At 39.7% G+C, this 21226-nt stretch overlaps 1 protein-coding gene across 3 annotated transcripts in view; it reads right to left on the reverse strand.

Moving 5' to 3' along the window:
- Nucleotides 1–1166: 1166 nt before the first annotated feature.
- Nucleotides 1167–21226, reverse strand: part of PDE11A (phosphodiesterase 11A) — a 398617-nt gene continuing 378557 nt past the window's right edge. For all 3 annotated transcript variants that reach the window (XM_069985174.1, XM_069985175.1, XM_069985176.1), the window contains one exon: nt 1167–2172. In XM_069985174.1, the coding sequence (XP_069841275.1) occupies nt 1990–2172 (183 nt within the window). In that variant the 3' untranslated portion in view covers nt 1167–1989. The remainder of the gene's footprint in view (nt 2173–21226) is intronic.

Raw genomic sequence — 21226 nt, forward strand, 5'->3', positions numbered from 1 at the left:
AAGTGCGGAGAAGAGTGAAGCTGTGTGAGCCCTCCTATAGAGACGCCGTTTGACAATGAGGCTGGGGGGATTCCGCGGCGGAGTGTGAACTAGGGATGGTCCGAACAGAGTTCGGTTCGGGTTCGTACGAACCCGAACTCTCGGTAATGATTCCCGCTGTCTGCCCACTCCGTGCAGCGGGCGCATCCGGCGGGAGGACCGCCTGGAAAACTGGGATACAGCCAATGCCATACGAACCCGAACCTCAGAGGGTTCGGACCATCCCTAGTGTGAACATATCCTTAATGTTGATAAGGTCAGGGTCTCACAAAGAGGGGAAGCCTACAAATGGTTGTTGATTCCTTAGTGCCAGTAACCACCAAGTGGATACAATCTATCAATGAATGAGTTTAATACTGCAGATTTTACACAAGAGTATGCAGTGTGCAGCTATATAACTTCTTTTTGTTTATTCCTTTTACCAGATACACTGTTCCTAATGGCAAACCTCCTTAAAGGGGTTCATGAGACATAAAAATAGGGTCTTTTATTATTTTATTTTTTTTCAGAAAAGGTGCCAGTTCAAAATATAGATTGGAGATTCATTCATAATTTACCATCAAAAAATACCCTGACCTGACAAGGCCACTTGCAATTTAAACCATTTCACTCATAAATATAAAGTCTCAATCTATCCTTTAAAATATATCCAAAATAGTTGGCTGTAACTATAATACATTTTGCTATGATAAAATATGTTACTATAAAGATGTCTTTGGTGATTTACTTTTGTTAAGGGCTATTTGAAGTTATGGCTACAATAGAATCCTTTATGATACATTGTAGAGTCATTTTCTACGAGAAGATGTATCTGTGCTTTATCATTAAACAGAATCAGATGAATTGCCAACGTGTAATAGAGACAACTATGTGGCTATTGAAACGATCAATGCATTGGTAATGAAGGATGACCGTGGTTATCTACCGTAGATCTTAATGTGTTTGACCACCGTGACCTATGAAACATTAGGTTTTGTGATCCATAGATGTACATGGGTGTGATGCTTGACCTACTATTGACAGGGCAACACTGACTTTAAACTAAAGATAAAAAGCATAGCCAACAATGAAAAAGAGGTAGACAAAGTTTAGTTTGAAGCTACTCTGACCCATTATCATTTATATAGCTGACAAGTAACAGTCGCATCTCAATGTAGTCTAACAGATTAGAAGACTCAAAAATACTCAACGCTTGAAATCATATTGTACATGGGTTGAAATTGCCATAATAGTTCTACCGTATAGCTAAACATCATGTAAGCAAACAGATAACCTAAAAAAACGTAAAACAGACCCAGAAAATAGCTAATTTGTTTGAAATCATAGAATTTATCTGCATAGTTTGTTTAGTCTTTGGGCAATCTGGAAATAAGCTGCCATTGGAGTTTCCCATTCATTTTTGAGGTGGATCCAAAAAGAAAATAATGCGAACCTCCGAGAAGCATGGTTCTAAAATAATGCAAGTACAAAGTAAAGCAAAAAAATAAAAAAAAAACACACCAGGCAGGCACAACTTCCTTCTGTGTACTTACATAGGAGATGCATACACTAAATAAAAAAAAGTATGTGTTATTCATTGTCTGCTTTAGCTTAGTGATGGATGATTATATTGTGCATTGGAGTCACTGTGCTGCATGGATTAAGCTTAGGTTGAAGTCTACCAGTGTCCCATCCGCAATACAGCAACAGCTAAAATTTTGCAAAGCTCGAATGAGTGCCGTTCATGGTTTCAGACAGCAAAATTTCCAAGTGGCTCCTTGGTATATCTCTACCATTACCACAGTTCCTTCTCTCTTCAGCTTCAATCCACCGAACTTCCAGGCAAAAGCCAAGCCATGACCATTATCTCTCCCTCTATAAAAGCATGGCTGCGCTAACTTAAGTAAACAGCTAAGCTTATGACAGCCTTTTAATGCAACTCTCATGTGTAGCAGAAGCTTTCTTGCAGGCTTAAGTCTTCAGGACACACTCTATAGCCGGCTGAGGTGAGGAAGCTGGAGTGGGGAAGGAGGTGGGGGATGAAGCGTTCCCCTGTGGCCCCAGTCTGTTTTGGTGTAGTTCTTCCCACTTGGACCGATTTGTAATCACAGAATCCAACATAGGCTTTAGTTTTGCATTAATTTTCACAAGAGTCTGCAAAGTATAGTAAATAACAGAAAAAAAGTCAGTAACGATAAGCAATAAAAATGAGAAATAGTAAGTAATTTTGTGCATGTGCAACAATACTGGATTTGGGAATTGAATGATGAGTTAAGGAACTTCACCTGATGTTCCATGTAAAACCACAGAAAAGGACATAATAAATCACTGTGAGGTCCTTAACAAAACTTTACAGAGTGTCCAACTCAACAACAATGACCACTATTAGTAGTATGTAAAAAACAAACACGTTTTCCAAAGTCATTACTCAGTTCTTCCTCTCCATATACCATTTTATGCGGAAACTATGTTCTGTCAATGATCTAAAACTAATTTTCCAGATTCCAAGCCTCTTAACTTTCTAGCGTTTTAACTGTACTTATTTATGACATCCATAGCTTTAAGTATGTCCCAAGGAACACATTTCTTTAGACCAACATATCACATTACCTAAATGGTCTCCCAACATTTTATCACCTCCCCTTATTCAGCAGTATTGTCCCTACACTCCATGGACTTTGTTCCTGTACATACACAGATACTGAATCATCTGCCTAGACCCTATGTTTATAAAGGATGGCTGGACCAATGCATAAATAGTGTTTCATGTTTCAACCAAGAGAGAAAAGTGCTCAGCCTTGTACTTCTCCCAGCAATTGGTGGGGTCTGAAAACCCAAACCCTGACTGATCCAAACTTTCGACCTAAGCTGTCTTTGTCAATCGTCTTTGTCAAGACCTCTTAGGTCGAAACCTTGTCATGCAATAAAAGTCTAGAACTTTTGCACACTTCTGGATGCTGTTGGACTTTCTTGTCATCCTATGTGAACTGTCATTTGGGATTGCTGGTACACTAGCATGCATCCTCATTAGAGATGAGCGAACCGGGTTCGGGTTCGAGTCCATCCGAACCTGAACGATCGGCATTTGATTAGCGGGGGCTGCTGAACTTGGATAAAGCTCTAAGGTTGTCTGGAAAACATGGATACAGCCAATGACTATATCCATGATTTCCACATAGCCTTAGGGCTTTATCCAACTTCAGCAGCCACCGCTAATCAAATGCCGAAAGTTCGGGTTCGGATGGACTCGAGCATGCTCGAGGTTCGCTCATCTCTAATCCTCATCTCTGCCTGTCTGACTACCAGGCTACTTTGCTGTGTCATGTCAAAAGAGTTTAAATTGAATTAATGCTTTAACTATATCTTGTCAAAAACAATGCTACCCCTTTGAGACCCCCTCTTCTATTATCTATTTCATCTGAATTTGGTTTATACATTTTTGGATTTACTTTACCTTTACAAGTGAAAAACATTCTAAACCAAGAAGATTGTTTTATCAGGCAAATATTGTTCTACAAATGACATAATATTTCACCACCTTTTAAAAAATTTCCCTGAAATCTTAAACATCTGAAATAATTTCTTTTATTGTAAGATTGCATTCAGTATTCCTGATGTAAGAGCTTAGATCCTCACCAGGCTCTGAAAAAGTACCCATTCATCTTACCAGATGGAATTTTTATTGTTCATTCAATAACATATTACTGCCTAATTAATGGTAGAGTAATGACTTGATAAATTGTCATTAAATATCAGCACAGCGGAAAACCGATGCCAGCCAAAATCACTAAAAAACATGAAATGTAGACATGCCACTAGTGCCACACTTATTCCCGGGTACACTTATACTTATTTAATGCTGAATGACAAAGACGTTCATGGTCTCCTTGCAAATCATACATTAGCTTAAAATACATAAAAGTCTGCTAGCGAGGGGAAGCCATGTGGCCAGATAAACCAGTGTTTAGGTCACAGGGTTGGTTTTAGGGGTGACAGCGCCCCAATGAAAAAACTAAAACTTTATTAGGATTACTTGGCAATTATCTGAGTTCTAGGCTATTAAAAGATTTAATTGTATATGATATGGACATATATTTATTTTCAAATAGGTCACATTTTGCAACTTTTTTTGCAGGTTGGGGGGGGGGAGCACCTAACAATTACAATATAATTTGATACAATATATTACAATAAACATTGTATGTGGAAACAAATGGCAAATATTAGAGTTGTTGATTTTTTTTTTGCCTATATCACATCCCAGAAAAGTTTTAATAAAACAAAAGTTTTATGAACCTCATTGGTGCAGAAAAAACTACAGATCACAGTGCAAAAAATTAACTACCATGTAGCTCTGTAGACTAAAAGTTAAAAAAGTTACAAGATTAATTTAAGAATATGGCATTTTTAGTATATTTAATTTTTTTTTTTTTTTCAATTTTAAGTAGTAATATAAAATAAAAGCTGTGGAAATTGGGTATCACTGTAATCATACTGACACATAGAATAAAGGTAACATGTCAGTGTTACTATAAAATGCACTGCCTAAAAACCAAATCATCCACAAACTGCTATATATTTCTTTGTTTTTTTTCATACAATGAAAGGTGTCAATGCAAAGTGCAATTATCAAACGTGTCACATATGTGGGGTGTGGTTACCTCCTTTAAGCCTTGCATTCCACCTATCTCCTGTGGGTGTTTTACACAGAGTTTAGTTGATACGGTATGCCCAGTGTTGTAGACTTCTGGTCTGAGAGAAGCCATTAGCTAGTATAGGGTCCAACCTTCTGGGGTTTACCTTAATGTGGTGAGTTGGTACATTCTATTCAATCAAATGGATTGCTAAGAACCTCATTTTTTATTTAAAAAAAAAAAAAAAAAATGTTAGAACCGGTCTTTATCGTATGTTTGCTGGAAGAGTCCTGACACTTGGAGTTTGCTGCAACATTTTTCTATTTTTGTCTGCAAAGTACAGTCAGTCCTGCAAAAAGAACAAGTCCCCATATGTCTCAGTTTATGTAAAAATAAATTAGTTCAAACTTTCAGAACCCTAGCAGAAAAAAAAAAAAGGAAAAAAAAATTTGAAAAAAAAAAAAAATCTTCCAGACTTGAAGGGGTTAAAACATAACTGTAATTAACAATTAACATAAACTTTTGACGTTTCATTGGGACATCATCTAGTGTAATGTTCCAACAGCGCTTGGTTAGGCTCACCATCAATCATGGCATTAGGATGCACGCTTGAGGGCCAACAGTTGGCACTCAGTAGACTTTAGATATGGAGCTGAGACACCTATGTTGTCAGATCTTTATTTCTGATATCATTGGAACATGTAAAAAGTTTTAATTGGTGGGGGTCCTATGCAACCAGTGTGCTGCACTTCCCCACTGTGGATCATCTTTGTACAGGACAATACAGCCCATTTAGCTGCTTAGACGGAGATAGCTGTGAGCCAACTATAACTGATGAAAATTTTTTTATATTCTTATACCATATGTCTATGTCAAGTATGCAATAGAACTGCAGAGACATCATTACGTGTTTCTCAACGTCACTGAGCTAGCCAGACCTTCCTCCGGGAAGGAACAACCAAGCCAAAGGCATTCTCCAGTCAAGGAAACCACCTCAGCAAGGTATCCATCCACAGAAAGCTGTTTCAGGGTATTTGCCCCTCATCAGTGTGGAGTAAGAGTCTGGCTAATGGGAGCAAATTTCCCAGGGGGCAACGTTCCTAGATTCACTGACGATGAGGCATGTGATGGTGTCTCCGCGGTGTTTTGGTTGATCTCCCTGAGGTCAACCATCATTCTCTTGAATGCACTTACTAGGCTTTGCTCCCACTAGCCAAATTCCTACTCCACACTGATGAGGGGCAAATACCCCGAAACAGCTGTCTGTGGATGGATACCTTGCTGAGGTGGTTTCCTTGACTGGAGAACGCCTTTGGCTTGGTTGTTCCTTCCTGGAGGAAGGTCTGGCTAGCTAACTGATGTTGAGAAACACGTGATGATGTCTCCGCAGTTCTTTTACATATTTGATTTCCCAGGGGGAAATGTTCCTAGATTCACTGACGTTGAGAAACAGGTGATGGTGTCTCCGCTGTGTTTTGGCTGATCTCCCTGAGATCAACCATAATTCTCTTGTATGGCTATAATCAAACACTGTTTGTTTTTTAGCCAGAAAACCAAAAGCGGTTCAACTTTGGCCAAGAAAATTGCCGAAATGCAATAGCAATTTTTCTTTTTTTGCTTGAACAATAGATATTTTTTGAGGCTGAAAATACAGACCAAACGGAGCGTATGCTTAACCCATCTCTAAGCCTTGTGTTCTTGTTAACCACAAAACTGATTTCCATCCAATTAACTGTATAAGATAATAATTGTAGTGCCCCTCTAAATATATACTGTAAACCAACTGCACGCTTATCTGACCAACAAGCGCACAATCAGGAACTACAACCTACATAAATTCTACTCTACACCTGCCCAAGGTCAAAGCTTTTCATTTAAATGATAATATCCATACAACCCAGCCCGCTATAATTGAACAATTCAATTGAAACCCCTTGAAGAGGAACATATAACCAGATAACTGTTTTTTTATACCAAGTACACAAATTAGAATGACCCCTTTTTTGTACCTGAAATTTAATTAAAAACTCATTTGATTACTACATCTCTAACTCCGCTGTACTTATTAAATTTCTGTAATCAATTTTCTTTTATGAAGCTTCTGGGAAATTATCTGAAAAGCAACACATTTTTCTCTTCCTTGGCATGTTCTTGATCATTTACTGAATTATGTTTCTAGCACCTGCCTGGGATCTCAATTAATCCTAGAGTTTACTTCTAAAGCCATTTAAGTTTATTTGAGTTTGGTCCAATCGCTTTTCTCCGATACCTCATGCCACGCTTACGCTTTTACTTTTCCTTTTTGCTATTTGTTGAGTGGAACGTATATTGATGTATCATTCGTCTTTTTAATGGCGCGCCTTATGTATTGTCACCGTATTGAGAGATTTTTTTACAGTACAATTCGTCATATGATCCATTAGTACAATCACAACTTTTATACATTTACATTATATGACTTCACAACCTTGCCGCTCGCTATTAACCGAAGATGAGTTGTGAGACGTTGCATAGGAAAGTAATAGGACAAAAAGGCTGCTTAGCAAATTATACTTTTTTGGGGGGAAACGTCCTTGTTACTTATCTGCAGGTTTTAATACCATTGTATTCTGCGGCTGATTTGTGCCCTTCTTTGCCAGTTACCATTGGCATGCTTTTCTAAAGAATTGACCACCCTGCAGTATTTGGCAGACGGATATGTTGAGCACTTTGTCTAGTAATGGTTATGCCTTGCTAACTTAGAACTGTTGGATGAGTGTGCAATAAAATGTCCTTTAGCCTGGGGTAAATTAAGTGACCCATTAAAATTTAGACAGAGCACTGGCCTTGAGTCAATGAAAGGGCAGGCTGTTGACAACATGAAATTTAATGGTCTTCATCTAGTATAAGAACATTTCACAGTAAATGGTACTATTAAGCGGAATAAAACCCCCTCAATGTCGACATATGTTTCAATTAACAAATCATTTGCTTAGAAGCTAGGAAGTTTTAAAGGGATGTAGAACGATTGTTACACCCTGTAGACCTCTGATCTGAAGTCTACAGGTGGGCACCCTGATACTCACCCTGAGGCGGTATAATGAATTAATCATGGGGGATCTCATCTTACCCTTTAAAAGCTCTGTTACAAGCAAGTAAGGCTATATTAGATGGCCCAATGTACTTGGTAAGTGAGCGCCGATCTACTATTTTGATGCTCACTTACAGAGCCTATTATATGGCTCGATTATCATGCGGCAAGGGCTGCACGGACATTGTTAGCAATGTTCATGCAGCCCTTGCTTTATATAGTATATAAAAAAGTTATACTTACCTGTCCACACTCTCCTTTGTCCTGCTACCTTTCCCCCACTTATCCCAGCCACCAGTGAAGCTTCTGAGGCCGTCTCTGCAGTGACTCAGCCAATACCTAACCCAGATGGGACAGCACTGCAGCCAGTGATTGGTTGAATGGCCTGTCACTTTAGAGACGGCTACAGGAGCTTCAACCGTGGCTGCTGTAAAAAGGCAGCATGACAGAGGGAAGTTAGGACAGGTAAGTCTAATCTTTATTATTTTCTTTGTATGAGCTGTCGGCCGCACATCAGTTATTACATGCAGCAATCAGCTGATGGCCGATGACTTAAAAAAAAAAATTGTTGAAAGAGAATGATCAACCAATGATCAATTCCTTGGCGGATCATTGGCGAACCTTATACAGAGAGATTTTTGGACGCATGGGCCTGATTCAGCAGATAACTGCTCTGTGTAATAGAGCCCTAAGTAACTATAACAGGATGTTGGTGGGGTCATTGTAGCTGATATTGGAGGATTATAAGGTTTGAAGCATGTAAAAGACGTTCAGGATGGAGTCTTTGGATCTGGACCTCAGGGAGCATTGGTTCTGAATGTAGATCTAGGAGATTCCAGTAGTCAAAGAGGGGACCTGAACCAGACAGAAGGTGCTCAGGTGTGAGGCTCTGGCATGAGCCATAATTATCATCTATCAGCTGGTAAGGTAGATCTGATGTGGCTGCCACCAGCACAGAAACAGATTCTTTACTGTAAGAGCAGTGAGACTATGGAACTGATGTTGCCATGACTGATTCATTAAATAAGTTGAAGGGATTCTTGGATGCCTTGGATAACTTGTTATAATATTACAAGTTATGGTAAATAGATTACATGTGATAGGATGTTGATCCAGGTATTTATTCTAATTACCATTGGAGTGGGAAAGGAATTTTCCCTATTACTGGGAAATTGTCTTTTGCTTCATTAAGGGTTTTTGACTTCCTCTAAATCAACACAGTAGGGTTTCTGTAGATTGAACATGAAGGACTCTTGTCTTTTTTTCAACCTTATTTAGGTTACTATGCCTGCTTCACCAGAGAAGGAAGCAGGAAGATAGAGAATCTCCAAAGAGTATTCAGTCTGTGGTCGGCCTAGGCGTAGACATCTTCAGGGAAAGGAGTTGACCCATGATAATTATGTGATAGAGAATCTACCAATAAAAAATCTACCCAATAATGTTGTAGACAATTATGCTAATCTGTTTCCTATTGCAGTGACTAGCAACTACCTAGGTCATTAGTTGCCTGTTGCTGGGGGTAGTAGCCCTACACTGAATGCTAGTGATATTACTTGGGTATAACTAAGGATTAGAGATGAGCGAACTTCGAGCATGCTCGAGTTGATCCGAACCCGAACTTTCAGCATTTGATTAGCGGTGGCTGATGAACTTGGATAAAGCCCTTAGGCTATGTGTATCCATGTTTTCCAGACAACCTTAGAGCTTTATCCACGTTCAGCAGCCCCAGCTAATCAAATGCCGATCGTTGGGGTTCGGATTGACTCGAACCCGAACCCGGTTGGCTCATCTCTACTAAGGATCAGAAAGGGTCTCAATGCCAATCTTACGTTTTACATGTCTGTTGCCTCGAAGATGGTCAGAGAAACATCTGCCCGCCATAGGTAAGTAAGCACTATCCTAAAACACAATAAAATATTTACGAACCCCTACCTGCTTATCACCAGACCATCCAGTAAGTAACCACAAACCGGCGTAATGACCTAATGGGCAGATTTTGAAACCTGATCTAGAGAAGCATGATATAAAATACTGTATATTTGCAACGATAGGGAATTTCACACAGTGTAGGGGACAATCCAACTGACCTGTGATTCAGGATTTTTTCACATTCCTTCGGAAAGAAAGTCAAAACTAAATCTGAGAATATTTTGACCAAGTTAAACAAATAATCTCCAAGAACGGGGCTGAAACCCTATCCTCTTGCATGGAGAAAAGAATATTATGGTAACTATGGTTAGGAGGTACGTGCACAGCTGCCTTATAAAAATAGATACAGGTTCATGTATACAGATCATAAATTTCTTCGATGATTGCCACAGTAAAGATACTGCCAGACAGATTTTGTTCAGGCTCCTGTTACCGATAGGGAATGTATCAGAACTGAATATAACTGGAGCCACAGTGTACGCAAATAGTGATAAAACTACAATTCCCTGCAGTGAAAAAATAAAATAAAACCATGAAGAATCTTGTGACTATTGGAATACAAATGAAAGAGGTTGTCATGGAGTAAGCAATACTTTCTGGTACACCTTTCTTATTACTATAATACTGAATTGTGCTAGGGCTTTCTGATATTTCCTTACTATACTTTACAGATGTTTAACCCCTTAATGGGTTTGTATTTTTTGTTTGTTCAATGGGTGAAGTGTGTGTCACTCACCTCACTTATAGAGGGGGTTTATGTATTAACTTTATATTGGTCACATTGCATCTTATTTACATTAACATAGTTTTGGAAAAACAAGAGTCAATCAAGCTCAACTTATATCCCTACTGTGATGGTCCAGAGGAAGTCAAAAACCCTCATGAGGCAGATGCCAATTGCCCGATAGAAGGGGAGAAATTCCTTCCTGACTCCAATATGGCAATTAGAATAATCTCTGGATCAACGTCTTATCACATGAAATCTAGTGCCCATAACTTGTACCAGGAACTGTCCAGAACACAAGAGTTTTTTTTATGGGGATCTGCTACTGCTTTGGACAGTTCTTAACATGGACAGCAGAGAGGACTGTGTCAGACTGTAAAAGAATACACCACTTCCTGCAGGAACCTCTAAAGTGACTCTGTACCCACAATCTGAACCCCCCCCCCCAAACCGCTTCTACCTTCGGAAAGCTGCTTTTAATCCAAGATCTGTCCTGGGATCCGTTCGGCAGGTGATGCAGTTATTGTCCTAAAAAACAACTTTTGACCTTGCAGCCCTGTGCCCAACAGCCGGGGCTTAGATTGTGTATGCATTAGGCTGGCACACCCTCTCTGTCCCTCCTCCCCGCCCTTCTTATCATTAGGAATGCCTCTGGAACATTTTCTCCTGTCTGAACTTTGCATAGGTGCCTTAACAATCCTGCCCATGTGCCGGGCTGACACTGCTGAGGAATAGGAGACAATCTGCCTGGAGCATTCCTAATTATGAGGAGGGCGGGGAGGAGGGACAGAGAGGTTGTGCCAGCCAAATGCATACACAATCTAAGCCCCGGCCGCTGGGCAAGGGGCTGCAAGTTTAAAAGTTGTTTTTTAGGACAATAACTGCATCACCTGCCAAACGGACCCCAGGACAGATCTTGGATTAAAGCAGCTATCCGAAGGTACAAGCGGTTTGGGGGGTCAGATTGTGGGTATAGAGTCGCTTTAAGTTCAATGCGATCCATGTTACTGATGTAATTTCATTCTGGAAAGAACACATTGAATATCATACAATTTTAAAACTTTTCAATGGTTTCTTAATGTTCCTAAACCAGTTTTTCTCTTTCTTTTTTTTTTTAAATATGGAAACAATTTGTCTGCTTGAACTTTCAAAAAGAACAAAATCATCATTAAAGTATGAGGCAGCGTAAAAAGACTCTAATGATAATTATTTCTGGAATAAGCTCTGACAGGTTCTCCACGATTATGAGAAAGAAATAATTGAAAAGCTTATTGGTCTTTGCCTCTATAGCAATGTTTTGTTACAATTTACACAGTATATTTATGTGTCTCGTTTTTGTAGTTGATAAGTAATACAGATGTATACACTGCTTCTCAGTATCTGACTAGCAATGATAGTGTTTGTATTTCACTGTTTTGATATATCAGTGATTAAAAAAAAGTTATGTGGGTAATTAATATAAAAAAAAAATATTTCAAACAATTATTATTATTATTTTTTTTTATCAAACATTAGAGTAAACACAGTACTGACACTGCATCATGAATGCCGTTTATTAAAAAAGAAAACACAAAAAACATTGAAGAATTGATTGCTTTTTTTCCGACTCACCTTGCCCCTCCAAAAATAAAAGATATTTTATTTATAAAATGAAAAATTAGAGCTCTTGGAATGCAGTGACCCAGAACTTACATTACTTACAAAAACGTACGTGGTGGGGAGGGGCATAGGAGGGAGGAGACGTGGCCTCGTTATGCTTCTTATTTATCAAGGTTTATGCCTGGAAACTGGCATAAAACAGGGTAAAAATCTACATCTGGCCCACCCCAGGTGTACATTTTTGCGCAATGCCTGCTGTACCGTATGCCTCTTATTAAATCCAGACAGGGAAAAAGGGGCAGGGGAAAAAGGCAGGGGAAAAAGGGGCAGTCTTGATAAATGTCCCCCAAAATGTTACTTTTTACAATGCCTCATACTGCCACACATGACTGCTGTAAAGATTTTTTTATTTTTATTTTAAAATTAAAATCTGTTTGGTCACTAAGAGGTTGAAATAAGGGGTTGTGTCATTAAGAAAACTTGTTCTAAACTGATGCATTATGTGAAATTTAACATACTTCAAGTGTTTCTGATAATGTACTTTATGAGATACACTGACTTACTAATCCCCCATGAGTCTAATGTACTTTATGAGATACACTGACTTACTAATCCCCCATGAGTCTGGATTGTTTTGATAAACTGTTGCCCTTAGTTATGACCCAAAAAAGATGGGTCAGACATGCTTTGCTAACCTGCAATCTCCAGGAAGTACTGGTAGTTGGTCTGCAGTGAGCCTAAGGGCCCTATTCCACAGTAACGATAACCGTCCGGATCGGCCCCATTTGGCATGATTCGGCCGATTATTGTTCAGTGAAATAGGGGGAACGATCAGCTGATGATTGTGTCATCGGCTGATCGTTCATTTAGGGCAGACCTAAAATCATCGTTCCCCCACCGCGCATCGCTACGATTGAATAGTGGTGCGCGGCGGGCGACCGACGATTTGACAAGCAGCAGCATCATACATTACCTGTCAGGTCTTCTCCTCCGCACTGTCTTCATCCCTGGGTCCCATGCTCTCTATCTTCAGAATGGCTGGTCAGCTGACGGAGCGCTCAGCCAATCACAGGCCGGGACCGCCACGGCGGCCTGTGTGGCCTGTCAGCTGACCGGCCATTCTGAAGATAGAGCACGCGGGACCCGGGGATGAAGACAGCGGGGAGGAGAAGACCTGACAGGTAATGTATGATGCTGCAAGGGCTGCAAGGACATCAGTAACGATGTCCCTGCAGTCCTCGCTCAATGATCATCGGGCCGTGGAATAGGCCCAGTAAACAAGCGGCGATCTAGCAGATCGCCACTCGTTTACATCGCTGATCGAGCCCTCCTCGGCCCGTGGAATAGGACCCTAACAAGAGGGTCACAGTTCAGATAAGAAACCAAGAAGGGATTAGATTTAGGAGTAAAAAACTGTCCAATATGTTACTTTACTAAAAACAGAATACTTGCACTCCCTTAGGGTCCTATTCCACCGAACGTTTATTACTCAGATTATCGTTAAATCGTTCGAATCTAAACAATAATCGTTCGGTTGAAATGCAGTTAGCGATTAACGACCGAACGAGAAATCGTTGATCGCTTTATAAAGGGCCCTATTCCACCGGACGATTATCGTTCGCATAATCGTTAACGATTAACGATCTCAAACGACCGCTATTGCGAAAGACTTGAAAACGTTCACTAATTTCCATGGAACGATAATCGTTACTTATGATCGTATTTGTGATCGTTTTTTCTTTGCTATTTGTTCACTATTGCATTCGTATCTACTGTAAACGACGTCATATTCAATGTGAACGATTTGTGAACGTTTTGCGAACGAGCAACGATAACAATAGGTCCAGGTCTTATAAAGCGATCAACGATTTCTCGTTCGGTCATTAATCGTTAACTGCATTTTAACCGAACGATTATCGTTTAGATTCGAACGATTTAACGATAATCTGAACGATAACGCTAGGCATCCATCCACAGACTGCAGTTTCGGGGTATTTGCCCCTCGTCAGTGTGGAGCAGGATTCTGGCTACTGGGGCAATGATAAATAGACCAACAAAACACAACAATCACTGAACTCAGGGAGAACAGTGAAACATTCCAATGGAGTACTCATTTACAAGTCTCCATTGATTGTCCCATACAAAATCTATCTATCTATCTATATATCTATCCATTCAGTAAAACATTTCTATTGAAGACTGAGCAATAATGCCTCAATATCTACAAAACTGTCTGTTTCACAACTGATAAATTATTCTGCATGGCACTCAAGGGTCCGACGGATTTCATCCATATATTAGAGGGAGATTAAACTTCCACAGTGCGTGTCCCGGGCAGGAATCTGCAGTGTTTTAATTCACAGTCCTGCTGTTTTAACAAGTCGTGCCCAGAAATGTATTGGCCTCCTCCTGAACTTTATTCCACAATAAAAGTAGTTTGATTTAAGCAGTCAGCCGATGCACGATGCATACAAAATGAGAGGTGCTATAACTTCTGCAATGAAACGCGAGGCGGTGAAGGAAATGTTGTAAACTACTAATTAATTATTGAATGGACATTTCTGGTGTTGAATTGAATAAAATGTTACAATGGAGTTTGCTGGTATCAATGTCGCTATGCAGAAATATGTTGTAGTGTTAATCTGCGAATGAACGTAGGAAAGTCCCTGTAGTAGAACAAAAAAGGTAACTGGATTCCCCCAACCCCACCACCAAAAATACTATATATACAGTATATATCTCATATAAAGTATAGTAATGAAATGTGTAAAATATCTTAAGAAGAATTAGCTGTATGTGGCAGCCATAAAATACAAACCACATACAATAACAAGCACTTTACTGGGCCATGGCCACCACTCTGCATTAAACAATGGCCACCACACCACTCTGAAGTGAGCCCTGGACAGCCCTCTAAAGTGAGCCCTGGCCACCACTCTGGATTGAACAATGGCCACCAATTCACTCTGAAGTGAGCCCTGGCCACCATTCTGGTTTGAGCCATGGACACCACTCTGGACTGAACAATGGCCGCCAAGCCACTCAGAAGTGAGCCCTGGCTACCATTCTGGATTGAGCCATGGCCACCACTCTGGACTGAACAATGGCCTCCAATCCACTAATGTGAGCCCAGGTTACCACTCTGGAGTGAGCCCTGGTCACTACTGTGGATTGAGCCTTGGACACCACTCTGGATTAAGCTTTGGCCCCCTCCTTGTGTTTGCTGGTCAATAGACATGGCTAGATGGAGTGGTGGATGCAGTACCCTACATTCTAGGCCAAATCATACCAGACAGCATTACAGTTTTTTTTTATTATTATTAAATATTTCTGTTGTTTTCCTTGTGCCCTCGTTGTGTGTTCTCATATTAACTCACTTGCTAATGATTCTGCTGTAGCTATGTTTACAGTGCTGTTTTTAGGTACCTGTTTGCTGCTATGTCACTTTTGGAAGCAAAAACATGGCAGCATGCAACTTTATTGTTGCTATGCAAAAGAAACTTTGACAAAACACCAATGAAGCCTATCAAAAAATTAATCAAAGTCTAACAGAAGATATTTGGGTTCATTGCAAATCTAATGGCTGCCATTGGGAACAGAAGCCACAATAACAATGAAAAGACAGTAAGTTATAACCTTTTTGTTACTAACCGCTAGCTTAAACTTGGATAACTTAGATACTACTGTATGTTGACCTCATATGCTCATCTTAAACTTTTCTTTGCTTATTGATTTGCCGTTTCATACAATAGAACATCCAGGTTGGCCAAGTGTTTATGATCTCCGAATGGAGAAAGAATGGAGAGGGGTAAGTCACTACCAGACTACTCAAGTCTGAGAACAAAAGGGTGAGCAGTTGAAATTTTAAAATGTCTGATCCTTTCTTTTCCCAACATCCTCTTCTCAGGAAGAGCCAGGAGGCCTCCTATCCACTAGTCAAAATCAGTGGTCTTTTTCTAATGGGTAAATGATCCTATGGCCCCTCTAACTAAACCTCTAACTAAGCCCACTATTGTCTATCCTCACTATGCCCTATCCTATCCTGCTGATGAAGTGACAATGATCTATAAGTAGGGATGGTCCGAAACTGCCGAGTTTCGAGTTCGTATGAACCCGAATGCTCGGCATCAGATTCCCGCTGTCTGCCCGCTCCGTGCAGCGGGTGGATACAGCGGGAGGATCGCCTGGAAAACTGGGATACAGCCTATGGCTATGGCTGTATCCCAGTTTTCCAGGCGGTCCTCCCCCCAGACAACGGGAATCATTGCAGAGAGTTCGGGTTCATACGAACCCGAACTGAACTCGGTTTGGACCATCCCTATTTATAAGGTATCCATGTATACATGTAGAGAACCCTTCACGACTGACCTTAACAATTTTGGTCTGGAGTGCCCCTTTAATATCACATCATTATTTTCTGAAGAAATATTGTTTATTTTACATTTGGCTTTTTTGCTCCAGTTAAATGTGACCAGAGGCAATCGGCAAACAACATGTCAAGAAACGGCATTTACATTTTGCGAGCGATCTTACGTTTTCAGGATTATGTCTTCAAATACAAGCTGACAGAACCCATTCTGCTGAGCATTTATATTGAGCAGCAATCAATGTCCTGCTCCTCTGTTAGTAAAAGCTCTTAAGGAATCTTTTCCAGTGGTATTAATCTCATATCCCGAGCTACTCCTTCCTGCTCTACCTGGCCATATCCAGGATTGCCACAGGATTCTAATATGTTTAAGTCTCCTTTGAAGCTGAAGTGCTTCATCCATCATAGTTTTTACTTCCTTTCTGATGCAGTATATTTCGCTATTTGTCTTTCCCGAAAATAGAAAGGCAATATAGTCCTCCATTCATCATCTTTTCAATGTGTCTTCCAGTCTGTTTTCTTTGCTGTCTTTTCCATCTTAACTTGTCTGAATTGTTATTCATTTTATCTCTTGAGTGTGCATCTCACTTTGTGTCATTTTCATTGCAGAAATCATATCCACCTTTTTCTGTCAGGCCGGACTATATTCATGGGAGAGTGTAGTAAACAACAGGCACTCAACTAACATATCGTCTCTTGTTTCAAATGTTTGATGACACCGGCGATTTCATCATTTTTCAATGTGGTTTCTACATTTCTTTTTATGCTACACATTGGAAGGTGGAGAAGCACTGTAATATGTATGAGTTTATAAAGTAGCGGAGTCAACAAGGACTTCTGGGACTATATAAATGCATATGACCACAATGAGCTCATGCATCATAACAATATTTTTAGTTTTCAAGGATGTTGTTTTGTTTATGAAAAATACATTTGTACCCATACGGAAAGTAGACTACTAATAGCGTGAGTTTTTATATGGCAGAAGTGTGACTTGAACATATTGAAAAGTAATGCAAAATGTGTAACTGAGTGGCCACCTATCACTTATAGTACTGCTGTCTCCTTATATGACACTCAGGCCTATTGACCAATTTTTACTGCTTACAGCTGTACAAATGGCTGGAGACTGTATAGTTTGCAGAGGTGAAGAGGCTTACATTTAAAAGTTAAAAGCATTACTGTCATTTGGAGGAACTTTTAACATGTCATCAGACAGAAAAAGCAAGAATTGGCCAGCACTCCAATACCTCTGTTCACACTGTGTAGGTTGCATGCTGCTATGGCTAAAATACAGACAAAAAAAGGAAAGCGCAACAGCAACCTACAAGTGCCAGGACTTACCGCACATACTCCCTACATCGTAAACAGGATAAAAACCTTCTTTAAAGATTTTTATCAAGCAAAGAATTTTATCAAACAACGTGTACCATCTTATCACGTTAAGGTGAACCTCATAGGGATGGTTGCTACACCAGTAATGGCCCTCACATTATGTCCACAAACTGGGCATGAAGGATCCATCTAATCTCTGTTTAAAACATCCAATGGAGATGGGTGGAGTGCAAGCCAACAGGAGGAAGCCACACATATAAAAAAAAGGCTTAATGTGAGTCCAAGAGAGGCTATTGTTAGTGTTGGAACCATCTGAGGGTATGGAGAGATGGTACACTCTGTTTGATCAAATAGTTTGCTAAAAACCTAATTTTTAAAAAATCTTTAGAACAGGTTTTTATCTTGTGTACGACGGAAGGAGTGTATACAGTATTACTAGTCTAGGCATGTGTTGGTTGCTGCTGCACTTTCCTGTTTATGTCAACAGACAGGTCAAAAGTTACTGATCGCACTGTGTCTCACTCCCAAGACCCACTTCCATCCCAAAATACAGCTGGAGGAATGCATGGCAGCGTAAATCTCCCTGGCTGTCAATTAAATTGGAATTGTTCACTTCATTACAGTCTGTGGAGCAAAAGAGAGTGAAATGTTCTGCCAGTCGGACATGTGAAAACTTGTCTAAATGACAGTAACGCTTTAAGTAGCAATGCAACAGAGTACAGGCTACCTTACAGTCCTCATATAATCCTATTTTAAACTGATGTTAATGGTTATAGATGTCTTTCAAAAGCATTTTTTTATTCTTGCTTGGTTGTACAAAAAAAGCTTTCTCTATAGGGCTTTATTACAAATTTTGCTTACTTTCTCCTCCACAGACTCTGTTGTTTGACTTGTGGGCTCTGCTTTCTGTCCTCACTTGTACACATCATATATGACTTTTCCCTAAAGGCTTCCTTGTATAATATTAATAATAATTCCTTTACGTATATAGCCCTAACTTATTCCAAAGCACTTTGCAGAGCTTGTCATCCCTCAAATTGGTCCGATACTTGGGATTGACAAAGGTCCAGGATGACTGAAACGTTGCCTACTCATAGTTTGTCTCTATGCATTTATTTCATCTGGTTGGACTGTAAATCAATTTATAGCTTCACAATAAAAAATTATCACTATTGCAATTTCAAAGAGTGCCATGGTGTTCCTACTTTGCATATCAAGGTTGAGAAACCTTTCCTATTAGGACTGACAATTTAAATCCCAAATTCACTTATCTGAATATTTGGAGATGTGGGAGGAAACCCATGCAAACATGGGGAGAGCATACAAACTCCTAGTTCTTGGTGGGATTAAGGCTATGTTCACACAAATGTATAAGTCATTTATTTGCGCCCGTAATGTTACAACTACGGCCGTGAATTTCAATGCGGCCGCACACGTTAAATTTATTTTGGCCAAAGTAAACTTGATTTTAATGTAAAAAATTTACTGAGTGGTTTATTGGGCTAGTCGCAGTATTTCAATTAAATTACATGTTTCAGCCCGATTAAAAACATGCTGGGAGGCAATATTAAACAACGTTGTTTTGACTGCAAAATTCCGGCCGGTGAAAACAACGGCCGTTGTTTTACGTAGTGTGAACATAGCCTTAAACTGTGAACAGTGCTAACAACTGAGCCAATGTGTATCTGCTCTCTTCCCAGACTCCTCCCCAGAGTGTGTGAGCTGTCCTCCAAGAATTTTCTCCTCCCTCCCCCTCCATAACCTGAGCTGGTGTGTTACCCGCTTTGCTGCAATATGTAACACTAAGAGAGCAGAAAGTCTGTCTGACAGACTTAACTAATCTTTACGTAGCAGCTAAATGGTAGGAAATTTTTAATGTCGACTATATAGAAAGATGTTTCGTTTTGCATTCACCAAGCAAATGAACTAAAGAAAGGTGTTTGCAAGGAAAAATTAATCATGGCCTAGCCACATAAACATAAACAATGGCTCCAGAAGCCTCCACTCTCTACATTGTGCAATAGTAGTGCTAAGTTTCTACAAAGCAGCTGCAATTCACATCTCCTGTGAGTTTTTGAGTAAATATCTCTATTTTTATGGTTTTTAGGAGTAAATATATTTTAAGCTTTGACCAATCATGTTCAGTGTTGCTTTCTAGTGTTTGTTAGGTCATACAGTATATTAGGGATCATTAAGGATCAGAGGAATACTTAGGAGCAGCTAAAGTAACTCTCACACGGTGCACCATATAAAGTATGTTTGTACCACAAATGACAAAAATAGCATTTTTAAAATTAAAGGTTAAAAATCTTTAGAAATAATGATTTTCACCTTTAAAACATATTATTATATGAGGTACATTAAACATTAAAAGCTACAGAATATATCCACCAAGAAGAAATAAGAAAAAGCGTTACACGTGTCTTACTGTATAATGGAACACGCACTTTATATAACAGAAAAAGCAGCGAAAAGTCTCGCTCTTTATGTAGGAGAAATTACACAGCTTGATAATGTGACATCAGCTTTCCAATTTCCCTAAAGGCATTAACAACACCGACTTCAAGGTCTGCTGCTGTGTTTTCCCTTTAGTTGAGCATCATGCTAATAGCTGCACAGCATGGCGTACAGACTGCCGAGGAGAGGAGGCGCTGACATCAATACATTCCCTTAGGAAATCCTGGTAGGAGTTGACTGAGGAGAGGTTTGCTGCTTTCAAATTTGCCTCATCTCACAATGTGGGCATTTGTGATCTCCTATATGCTCTGACCTATCTTCTGCCCTCTCAGCAACTAACAAAAACATTTTCTATATTTGCTGCGAGATGCTAATGGATAGGAATAAAGGACAAGGTACATTTCATTTCGACTGACTTCCCAACATATTGCAACACATGTCCATTGTGATCTAAAGTCTATTGCTGTAGCGAACTGGACGTCTATAGTAGGTTGTAATTAAATTTATACCCATCTCTCTGTTGTACATGTACAAAAGAACACAGGTGGCCTTGGCTAGATGGAGCCCTTTCAGTGATTGGACCACTTGTTCTGCTATGGGGTGGTGACAACATCTAATTTATCTAGAAAAACTTAGAAAAACACAGTCACTTTCTTCCAGAATCAGCACCGCTCTTGTCCTCAGTTTAGGTGAGGAGTTTGCAGCTCAGTTCTATTAAAGTGAATGGAGCTATATTGTAATACTACAAACAACCTGGGGACAGGGGAGATGCAGTTTGTGCAATTTCTAATCTTGAATTACCCCCTTAACTAACATCAACCAATAGTGGTAACTGTCATACCTTTTATGGGCACATTGAGTAAACATCCACAATGTAGGGATAAAAAAAATATGTAAATCTCACTTAATGGCTTCTGCAATAACTAATGGGTGCTTTGCCCATTTAACAAAAGTGTGCAAAGCCTGATTACTGATTCTTCTATATAAAAAATTAGTGTAAACCATGCATGAAGCTGTGAATGATACAAAATCATTGCTAAAGACCTGGGAGTACATCAATCCACACTTGGAAACTTTTCTACCAATGGGAAAAA

This window comes from Dendropsophus ebraccatus, chromosome 9, assembly GCF_027789765.1.
Source record: "Dendropsophus ebraccatus isolate aDenEbr1 chromosome 9, aDenEbr1.pat, whole genome shotgun sequence".
Lineage (NCBI taxonomy): Eukaryota > Metazoa > Chordata > Amphibia > Anura > Hylidae > Dendropsophus > Dendropsophus ebraccatus.